General features: G+C 36.8%; 1 protein-coding gene across 6 annotated transcripts in view; it reads left to right on the top strand.

Moving 5' to 3' along the window:
- Positions 1–11,159, top strand: part of MATR3 (matrin 3) — a 28,419-nt gene continuing 17,260 nt past the window's right edge. For 2 of the 6 annotated variants that reach the window (XM_008691537.2, XM_008691536.2), the window contains exons 1-2: positions 1–134; positions 10,915–11,159. The exon at positions 10,915–11,159 is cut by the window's right edge and continues 847 nt beyond it. In XM_008691537.2, coding sequence (XP_008689759.2) covers positions 11,092–11,159 — 68 coding nt within the window. In that variant the 5' untranslated portion in view covers positions 1–134; positions 10,915–11,091. Of the gene's footprint in view, positions 135–294; positions 358–6,427; positions 6,506–10,914 lie in introns of those variants that run through there. The other 4 variants (XM_040622377.1, XM_040622378.1, XM_040622380.1 and 1 more) reach the window with 4 other exon arrangements.

Below are 11,159 nucleotides of genomic sequence, written 5' to 3'. Positions count from 1 at the left end.
GCGGGTTTGTTCTTGGGCTGCAGCCGCCGCTGCCACCTCTTACCAGCGCCGTTGCTGCGGGGGATTGTGGGAGCCTCCGCGTCCCGCTCTCTAGGAGAGAGGTACCTCTCCTTTTCCCTCTCCCTTTCCTTAAGGTAGGCGTGAAGCGGGTAAGAATCGGGGTGGGGTGGCCGGGGGCTCTCCGCGTCCGCCGGGAGGAGGCAGCGACGGCGACAGGGGCCGCGGGGAGCCGGCGGCGCGCCTTTCTTGCTCGCTCCCGCTCTGCCTCCCTCCTCGCTGCGTATGTGAGCCGCCTGATCGGCGGCCGCCATGTTAGGAGCGCAGTGGCGGCGCAACCAGCCTCCTCGGGCGGCGGAGGTGAGCGGTCCCTGAGGGAGACACGCGGCCAGCCAAGGGCCCCGGGTGCGGCGGGAGAGTCGGGGGGCGCCGAGGGCAGCCGATCGGCCGAGCTTCCCGCGTCCTGGGCTTGGCTGTGGGCGGGGGCGGGACGAAGAGCCCGTTACACGCGGGCTGCAGCTCTGAGGCGAAGGGAGGAGCGCTCGAGGCCTGAGGGACTGACTGTCCATAGGGGGCCTGCCGTTTGGGGAGAATAGTTAAAGCAGCGAAGTCTTGGAATAGCGCCAGCCTCAAATAGGTGTTTGGTGTTTTTTGGGTTTTGATTTTGGGGTTTTTTTTGCCCGTTTAAAATGTGCCGCAAAATGGAGGATTTCGCAGACTGAAAAGCTTAGCCGTTTGAGCAGCGTTTCTTTCTTTTCGGTGTCAAGGCCTTCGCTCTGCTTTTGGCCCATAGCTTCATAGCGCCCCCTAAGACTCCCCTGTCCCCCGCCCACACACATCCGCGCGGGATTTTAGCCGGACCTCAAACAATTCCTCCCCACCCCCATCGCGTAAAAATGGCCGAAAAATGAAACGTTAACGCTTGTTTTTCGTATTGCGTCGTGGAGAAAGCCTTCTGCAGTAGGCTGTGAGCCAAGAGACTTGTTTAGAGAGTCACCTCCTATTCCTTTTCTCTTTATTAAGATATTATCAGTTTGCGTTCCTCTAAAGAGGATCGTGTGTTGTGGGACCTTCCGGTTTCCAGACAAAGGGTTTGGAGTACCGTGGTGTAGTCGGCGCTTCGTTGTTCTTTTCATTGCTAGCCTTGTGCCATGTTCGGTGTTTTACAGGGACTTTAACCGTTTGCCGTGGAAGAATTGTCCTAGATGTTTTTCCTGCTCTGTGGCCCTATACTGTGGAATATTCCTATTGGATCAGTTACAGTTGTCCAGACAGATATTTCTAGAACGCTTATGGCGATTCCGAAATTTCTAGTCTTTCAAGCGCGCTGGAATAATGCGAGAGTCGTTTATTTCCCAGGTCTTAGTCATGAGATTTTTGTCTTGATGCTGCATTCTGTTGAATAGAGCTTGGTGTAAGATTTTTTAAGTAGTCGATAAAACAGTTTTCTCCCAGATAAATTTACACAGTTGTACTCCGCGGGCAAAAATTTCATTTTCGGCTATTTTCATAAAGGTTGAAAATAAAATTCCCTTTTGAAAACTCAGTGGCTCAGTCATCTGCGCATTCTGTCGTCATAATTTTTCAACAGTAATGTTTTAGAAATGAAAGGTGGACAATGATTTTTGTTGCAAAAATGCTGTGTATGCCTTTTGCGCTTAACCAAAATGTTTTTGCGAACTTGAAATTGAACACAATTGAAGCACTAAATGAGGATTGTTCTGGTTTGTTATGTAAGCCTGGGAAAAGAGATCTTTAGCCAGAAGATGTTTGTGGTGGAGTGCTTTAAATTTACAATTTTTCCCTTGCACTTAACATTCATATGGTTATAACGTTAACGTATATCTTGAGAGGAAGTTTTCTCGCAACTCCCTTCTCAGCTATGTTTAAGTGAAGTTGCCTTTATATAGCATTTTGAACCAGTTTGAAAGGATTTAACCACTTTTGACCTGACCACTATGTGTGTTAAAGGAGTCTTTAAACATACTAATTTCATTAATGCTTTTAGCGTATTGTAAATGCTAAATAATATTACAAGTGAGTTAATGATAGGTAAACAAATGTTAGCATGAGGAAAGCAAGTAAATTGTCTTGCATGACTTCAGAAACGTAGTTCAGATCCCTAGTTTTGTAGAAGAAAAGATTGAAGCCCAAGGAGGTGGTGGCAATATAAACAGTGGCAGTGCTGCGGGTATGTTCTAGAACGCCTGCGTCTTGATTGGGTACTTGATTCAGATTCATGTTATAATAGGCTTAAAAATGGAAGGAATATACTTAAAGGAATTTATCCTAATGGGACAGTATACAAAAGATTTGTGTACATAAATGTAATCACAGTTACCAAACTTGCTAAAAATTTGAAAGATTTAACACATAACTTAGAGATGTGCTAATTGTAGCATGGCTATCTGATGGAAGTCTATATAGATTTTTAAAACAATGTTTTAAGAGGAGAGTAATGGAAAAATAATGGAATGTAGTATTACTTGGAAAGAAAAATAATAAAACTCTGCTGGTCCCAGATTTAATGCCTTTTTTCTTGGTTTTTAAAGGAACTTGAGAATAAGCATAAAAATAGAGCGGTACCAAAAAATGTTAGCTCTGGGTGTGTTGGCGTTGGCATTATGGGTGATTTATATTTCTTTCCTTGTGTTTTTCTGACATTTCCACAAGAAATTACATTTTATTTTTGTAGGGGGAGGGCAATGAAACATTTTTTATACATGCTAGACTGCTTAAAAAACCAGTATCTCATGTTGTTTTATTTCTTTAGGACCTCGTGTATTTTTTGAGGGGAATTGAGGTAAAAGTGAGCCAGTTTCTTTAAATCTGAAATACAGAGTATTCAAAAGTAACAGAAAGTAGTTTTTATTATGTAAGATACCCTGGTTGTTACGTGTAGACAAATGGAGGAATCTGAAGGCATCCTTATTCGTGTAGACAAATGGAGGAATCTGAAGGCATCCTTATGTAAGAATATTTAATTTACCATTATGGGGACTGAGGGTAATTAGGTTACAATGTGAAGTGCAGCCATTAAACTATTTCAAGAATGATCAGAATCAAAGAATGGGGTAATGGTTTGTTAAAGTGTTATTCATTGCACATCTTTAATGGTAATTTTTTAAAAATACACATTTTTTTATTTAGAGTTGTATTAAAACTCTCCCACACTTGTGGCAATAGGTTCTGAGTGGACTTGACTGTGGAATGGACAATATTGAGTTCTTTGAGGGTGGAGTGGAAGGGTTGTAGATAGCGTAGTTTCACGATTTATATATATATGTATATATGTATATGCACACACGTGGTTATTCCAGGGATAACACTGTCCAAGGAGATGAAGCTCTGTAATTTATAATTCTTAGCTATGTATTGGGCCTTCTCATTGGATCGTAAGGATTGAGAGCTCTGAAATTCTTGATTTTAAAAAAAAGGTTACATGTACAAAATTTTATCAGATAGTTAAAACTGGAGCAGAGAGAAAAGCCAATGGTTTGAGAGAATTGTATATATGTAGCCTTTAAAAGATATTTATTTATAAGTGGTTTTTCAAGTTCGCTACTTTAGCTTTTGACTTATTGCAGCCTGTGTCTATCATAAGCTTAAATACAAACTTGTAATACAAAAGGGGTCACATGATAAAGTGTTCTGTTATCTTGCCTGACAAATACAATTACGGTGTCAGGTCTGAGTAGATGGGAGTGCCTTTGATACAATGCAGCTTCCATATAATTTCCAGCTGTGTATCAAACTTTAATGTTCTTTGTATATGTAAGACTCAAGACTTTGAAATTAAACTAAATTTACATGAAGTAGCTATGAAATCTTAAGGTTAAATTTTTAATTAAAAATTTAGTTTTAGGTTAAGAAGCTTTTCCAAAGTTTAAAGGTTAATTGATATAAAGAGCTTGCTTTTTTCTGGAAAGGTGGCAGAACTGACATTTGTCTTTGACCTGCAGTCCCAATGGCTTGTGGTTGTTGGTGCCTATCTTAAAATACAAACAAGTTAGTGGGATAACAGAAAAGGAGAATGGAGGGTGGGTGAGGTAATCATCCCGGCTCCTGCTGCTGGATGATAAGAGCAAAGAGTAATACCTATGGTAGATGACCTGGGCAGCAGTAAATGAAGCAAGTATGGAAAATAATAAATTGATATTAGGGTCTAAATAGGATCTTTGATTTGCAGTATTATTGGTTGCTAATGAAGATAACTTTCTGATCTTTCAAGATGATTTGTATGGTTTTTTTTTCCCCCTTTGTGGCAATTACTAGATATTAAATATCTCCCTTTGGTATGGTAACTTATAAGAACCTATTCCATATGTGAAAATTTAAAATCAAGTGTTTGAGCCACTGTTGAGAAAGGAAAAGTAGTATCAAAGAATTACAGACATTAGTACTTAAAAATTCTTGATGTAAGAAAATGTGGAACAGCAGAAAACTTAAATTTTGCTTAACTGAGTATCCTTGTATGGGCTATAGTATTCTGGAAGAGCACCACGGAGGAGGGAGTTTAGAACTTGAAGCTTCAGGAGACACCAAGAGCTATTCATACCAACATTCTTGGTAATGGCAGGAAACTGGAAACAGCCCGAATAGTCATCATCTGCAGAGTAAATAAGTGTATGTGCCATGTGGTTGTGTATATTGCAGTGAAATGTAGGTTTAATTCAAGTATAAATCAGTTTCTTAGAAGTAGGTAAGAACAGTCGATACATATTAAAAGTCATTTTGCATAAAATTCATAAATGCAAAAATTAACACCTTTTAAAAGATGAATATATTAAGTGATAAAACTTAACGAGGGACTGCAGAAAGGGAAGATGAGGCATTGGAAATTGGTAGGTAGAAGGTATTTAAGATGTTAACATTCCATTTCTAAACGAGTGTTTGGGGGCGTGTGGGTGGCTCAGTCGTAAAGCGTCTGCCTTTGGCTCAGGGCGTGATCCCAGAGTCCTGGAATTGAGCCCCACATCAGGCTCCTCCACTGGGAGCCTGCTTCTTCCTCTTCCACTCCCCCTGCCGGTGTTCCCTCTCTCGCTGGCTGTCTCTCTCTCTGTCAAATTAAATAAAATCTTTTAAAAAAATAAAAAATAAACTTGAGTGTTTGTATACACTGTGGTTTGTATATAAACTGTGGCATGATAGGAAGGTGGGCAGTGCTGGGCCTTAAGAGAATTACTAGTATTAAATGAAGAGGGGGAGATAGTCCAGCAAATATATTTACACAAGTACTGAGCGGTCCCTGTAACTGCTTCTAGAATCTTTTGCATGAGGTGTTGGCTTATGGTGGAAGACAGATTTAGAGAAGTAGGATGCAACTGGAACGTGAAAGGCATTGAAAACCATGATGTGCTTTTCATGTGGTCAGTAGTAGAGACTAATGTGTTTTTTATCAGGGGAGTATATAAAATAGTGATGTTTTAGGAGGTTTGTATTGGAAGCTGTAAACATGGATGCAAAGGGGCCAGCTGAAAGGCAGGAGGACTGGGGATCTCCAGTAAGATTATGGCAGGGAGATAAGGACTTCTTTTTGAAGGATGAGAAGATAATCTAAAGGTAGATTGGTAGTAGAGAATAAAGGAAGAGGTTTAATATGTTCAGTTCCCCTAGCCTCTGCTTCTCTTCAGTGTTGTCTAGGTTATTACCAGCCTTTAAATCTGGTGTCTTTTGAAGTTTACTTGTGGTTGAGTAGCAGAATTCAAATATGAATTCCAACTTTGAATAGAAACGAATGAGACACTAAAGTTGACATATGAAATGGGGAGTACAGTGCAAGTGAAAAGTTTATAAGCTCTTTATTGGTATGTCTCAGGGTCGGTCCTTTGCATCTAAGGTTTTTCTCATTGGTTGTTAGGATCAGACTGCATTAGTTGTTAAGGTCATCTGTGTAAACGTATATGATTACTACAGTCCTGACCATTTGCCAGAAACCATTCTAAGTGTTTTATGTGGACTAATTTATTAAATGTTTATAGCCTTATGAAATGGGTATTGTTTTCTTTCCCATTTTACAAATGAAAAAAAAAAAACAATGTTAAATGATTTGCTCAGTCAGCTATTTTGTAGTAGAACTAGCATTCACATCAAGGTATTTGGTAAAAATCTCCATATACCAAATTAAAGAGTTGAACGAATGTGGAAACAGAGTCGAACATAAAGTGTAAGGAAATGTCTTAAGGGTGCAGAGTGGCACCTTGAGGAAAACCACTAATTCTAAGTAGAGAAGAAAGTAAGGCAAGCTAGTATCAAAATCAAATCGAGTCACAAATGTCAGGTAAATGGTATAACTTTTTATCCTGATTGCTTTAATCTAAAAATATTTAATGTCTAATTGAAAGTCACTAAGAAAAATTTTAAGTGTAGGAAGAAGAATATTCCAAGCCTGAATAGGAATCCCTTCTGATTAACATGTTTTCTGTTTTAGCAGCTGAAGGCACTTTGCAACAAACACTCTTATATCATTAGCCTAAGGATCAAGAAGTGGGCTAGAAGTTGAATCCAGGTCTGTAAAATGGATTAAGAATGATAATCGTAAAGGACTTTTTAAAAATTTTAATACTGGTATTTCAGCCTTCTCAGCGCTTCATTTTACCGTGTTTTGTTTCTCCTATTGTGTGATGAGGTGCATATTGCTTTACACAAAACTGAAATGAATAGAGCTGGGACTTATTTCCAAAGAGGTTTATGAACTATTAGTAGTTCATTGTATTATGAAAAAACCTTTTGAGTCACTCAGAGGTATGCCATACTAAAAGGAGATTATGCCATTGAAGAACCACAGATTAAAGTATAAGGTTTTAAAGTGGTTTAAGCTCTCTGTGTAAAAGATTGAATAATTCCTCAGATATTAAATCTGTTTTTAAAAACCAAACCCTTAAAATGAGATCTGTTACAAAATCTCTTAAGAAAAGATAGTGACGTGAACTAACATTAAAATAAAAATTTACTAACTTTAAGTTGAAACGGTGAATTGTGAGACCATTATAAAAATTAATAAAAAGTGAGAAACTTTAAGGAATAATTAACCTAAACCTTCACTATAGTTGGAAATGAATCAGGTGCTTGGTTTACAAATTCTGACCATAGGAATCTATGCTTTTGTGTAATTGATGACAAAAATTAAGCAGCTACCTTCCGAAATGATGCTGCTTTGAAATTACTAAGAGTGAACTTTCCCTGCTGTCTGTTGGTGACATGATTAGAAATTTTTTTTGCTGTGTTATTGTTGGTTGCTACCTTAAGCATATTTGGCATATTTTCACATGAATAATTTAACAAATCACAAGGGTAGGGTGTTTGGCTTTCATAGGGCATTTCGGAAATCTGAAAATTTCTTAACACCCTCTTGTTTTTTTAATTCAGAAGGGGGAAAATACTATAAGAAGCTACAGTTTTCTAGCTGTTGCTTTTAAGTTTTTATAAGATTAAAGGGTTAAAATAATGTCAACATAAAGATACTTTTCCTAAGCATCTCTACAAGCTTTTATGGTTATAGGTGTGTTAAAAATACTTGTTTTTAGGATGTGGTTATTTCACATAATTGAGAACATAACTGAAATTCCATATGGTAGTAATTTGATACCTTTAAGATGTAGCATTTAAAAATTTTGAATTTGAGGGGCGCCTGGGTGGCGCAGCTGTTAAGCGTCTGCCTTCGGCTCAGGGCGTGATCCCGGTGCTCTGGGATTGAGCCCCACATCAGGCTCCTCTGCTAGGAGCCTGGTTCTTCCTCTCCCGCTCCCCCTGCCTGTGTTTCCTCTCTCGCTGGCTGTCTCTGTCAAATAAATAAATAAAAATCTTTTTAAAAAAATAATTAAAAATTTTGAATTTGAGAGCTGAAGGATTTTTTTCTGTAATGTTTTAAAGAACCAAAGTCCACTTATGCTCATTTTTGTAATCCTACTAAATAATCCTCTGGAAGAATGAATAATGGGACAAATAAACTTTTACATAGGAAATCTAGATGTGAAATGACCATTTGCTTCTCTTTACCATGAACTTTGTGTGTGTTAAGCTGTAATTGTGTTCTGTAGTATTTTAGTATTCCACTTCTTTTAATTGAAGAAGGTAAATCTATTAAAGCTATTGATGGAATGGGGAGAATTGAATGTTACTAAGTGAAACTTCTTAACCATACACAGAGTTATTCAGATGTTGACCGTGAAGTTAACATTTTTAGTAGCATTTACACTTACGTCATGAACTAAGTTTAAGTTCCGGGTTAATTATTTAGAATTGTCTCATGTTTCCTAATTTTAGGGTGGAAGTACTGCTATTTTTTGGAAGTGAAAGGTTTTTTTGCATTGATGGGCATTAAGTTTTTAATGGATAGATTGGATTTTGACATTACATTCTAGATGAGTTATTTCAGAGGAACTACTTTTGAACTTTCTTAACCTGTAGTATAGGTTTTATATAGTATAGGGAAGGCAGTTTTATAATACGGGGGAAAAAACACTACAATAAGCTAATCTTTTTTTAAAAGTAGTTTAGTCAAAACCTCAGTGTTGTGCTAACCTTACTAGGCAGTAGGTCTTGCTTAAATGAGCCTTTTAAAATGGCTTGTCATTTTATTATCACTAACCAAAGATCCTAAAGGAAGGAACTATTTTTGTAAGTGCTCTTTGAACAGTGCTATCATGTCTGATTTCTCTCAATTTCTTTGTTGTAATGAAAAAAATTAAGACTTTGGTTATTTATGTTTCGGTCAAAAGTCTGACATAAGTCACTTTTCAATAATGTTCTCATGTCCTTGGGGGGGGCTGCATTTAAGTTGAAACTTTGAGTCTCAAAAATATTACGGTTAGTGTTAGGAGATTACAAGTTGTCATGGGATTTACATTGTTTGTCTTGCTCTTTTCCTGAGTTTTTCTGACATCCATTTTCTGTTTTGTCTTAAGGTTATCTTTTATCTTTACTTCTCTTAACCTTTCCTTTTACAGATCCACCCTTTTCATATGTGCTACAAAGAAAAGTAATTGAGATCTCTGTAATCCAACAGTCATTCCCTTAAAGTATGATCAATTAAAAATTTTCACATATTCATAATACTATTGTATAATTTCCCTAAGGGAAAGGAATGGTCCTCAAAAAAAGAAAAACAACTGGCTTTTCTGTATTACACAGCTTTGTCTATAATGAAGGGCAAAACCGCCATTCATAGTAATATAGCTACTTCGAAATGCTGGTTTTAGAAAACCCTCTAAAGGTTTAGATCTTTTAAAATAAAGTATACATGAAAATTTAGAGGGTCCTAATGTTTGCACAGTATTTCAACTGCCATTCTGTATGGCATTTTCTGTAAGACATACCAAGGAAACTGTCATCCAAAAAAGTCCACTTACTCTTGTCTTTATTATTCTTAAAGTATAAGTAGTTTATATAGTATATTTCATCTAGAACTAGTTTCTTTAGTATCTCTTCTCAGTTTCATCTCTCTTGGTGTGCAAAAACATCTTCTGTAATTCAGTCACCTCTGATAGCATTTCTGTGTCTTTTTAACTTTGTTACATCTTTTTGTAAAATCTAACTTAAGTCTTGCCTGCAACTTTTTTTTTTTACACTTCCTCTACCACTATATGTCCAGTGTTTCCTTGCTTTATTCGATCATTGGTGGAATTGGTCCCATAATAGACTTGTAACTATTGAATATTGCCCAGGTTTTAATGTAATAAAGTTTAATAATACTAAACCACCAGTGCTTAGGTATATGGGTGATCAAATGTATGAAACTTAACAGAGCAATGCTTCTTAATTGAATTATGTAGCAAACAACTTTAGACTTAATACTCGGTATATAGTTGTGATTACAAAAATTCATCAAGAACATTTGTTATGTAATTTAATATTTTATGAGAATCGTATGTAAATGCTTTGTAACAATTTGAGATAAAATAATAATTTAAGGAAGATAATGAAAGTAATTTCATCCAGAAACATATCTTGGGGGATTGTGTTCAGAATTTAAAATTTCCAGGTGAATGGGCTAATCTTGTGAAAAGTTTACAGAAGTCTGTGTAAGGACAATATCATTTTCATTTTTACCTGTTTTGAGCTCTAGAGGTTCTGTAGCCCAGAGTATTAAATGAACTTTGATGGATGCTAACTTAGAGGGGAGTTTCACTTCTTTAAATCACCTATACTTCCTGTACCTGGGTTTTTTCTTGGGCGTTCTCCTATTTCTATATTGACCATATTTAGTTCTCCTTACTTTTTAAAATTAGAAATGAAATAAGCACTGCCTGATACAGGATGGACAGTAAGAAGGCAGTTAGTTATATGGCTTAAATTTGTGCAGAAATCCTTAAACTAGGAAGTCACTTATTTTTCTTCACATCTGTCTTTACCTCAAATTGATTTTGCTGCATAAAGGTCTCGACTATTGTGTTTGGTCTTAGATCTTATACTAGGTACTTGACTCCTAAGCTTCATTTACTTGTGATTTTACTTGGTTCTTTCTGATAGTAATAATAGGTTTCATTTTCTAAAGCAGAATACAACTGATTCATCTTTGACTTGCTGACCTTGTTTTTTTTTGTTTGTTTTTAGTCTTCTCATGGAACTTAAACATCATACTATAGGGTGTATTTTTATTCTTTCAAAAGAAGAGACCCATCTATATTTTTATGAAAATTTTGATGTACTCAGACATCTAATCCTTCAATTGAAATGTTTTTAAATTCAGTATGAAATTCCCTTTAATAAACTTTGGCATGAAAGACTACTTTTTAAATATCTATATGCAGGCTCTGCATACATCTGGAATCTGTTTAAGATATGTAATAAATTCCTTGTAAGTTTGAGATCTTAAATGTTTTTTTTTTTTAATCAACATGATGCATAAGTTTTTTTTCTAAAAAAACAGCATCTACTTAAAGGGATTTATGACTAAAATTGCTTATTTTTCTACAGAGTTGTCTGCTGGTTCTCAGCTTGAAGAAGATTCTACAGTCCTTATTGATCCTTTTTCTTGGCGTTACCATTTTTTGAAGCAAAGTTAACCTAGTTTGCTAGTTTGAGCTTTCTTTTTGGCCTTCTTTTAAAAAAATTTTTTTTAAGTCTATAAACTAGACAAGAGATAGTTCTACAATGTCCAAGTCATTCCAGCAGTCATCTCTCGGTAGGGACTCGCAGGGTCATGGGCGTGACCTGTCTGC

This window comes from Ursus maritimus, unplaced genomic scaffold (assembly GCF_017311325.1).
Source record: "Ursus maritimus isolate PB19 unplaced genomic scaffold, ASM1731132v1 scaffold_5, whole genome shotgun sequence".
NCBI classification, from domain to species: Eukaryota; Metazoa; Chordata; class Mammalia; order Carnivora; family Ursidae; genus Ursus; species Ursus maritimus.
Note: the sequence above shows the minus strand (reverse complement) of the source record. Positions and strands in the feature narration are given on the sequence as shown.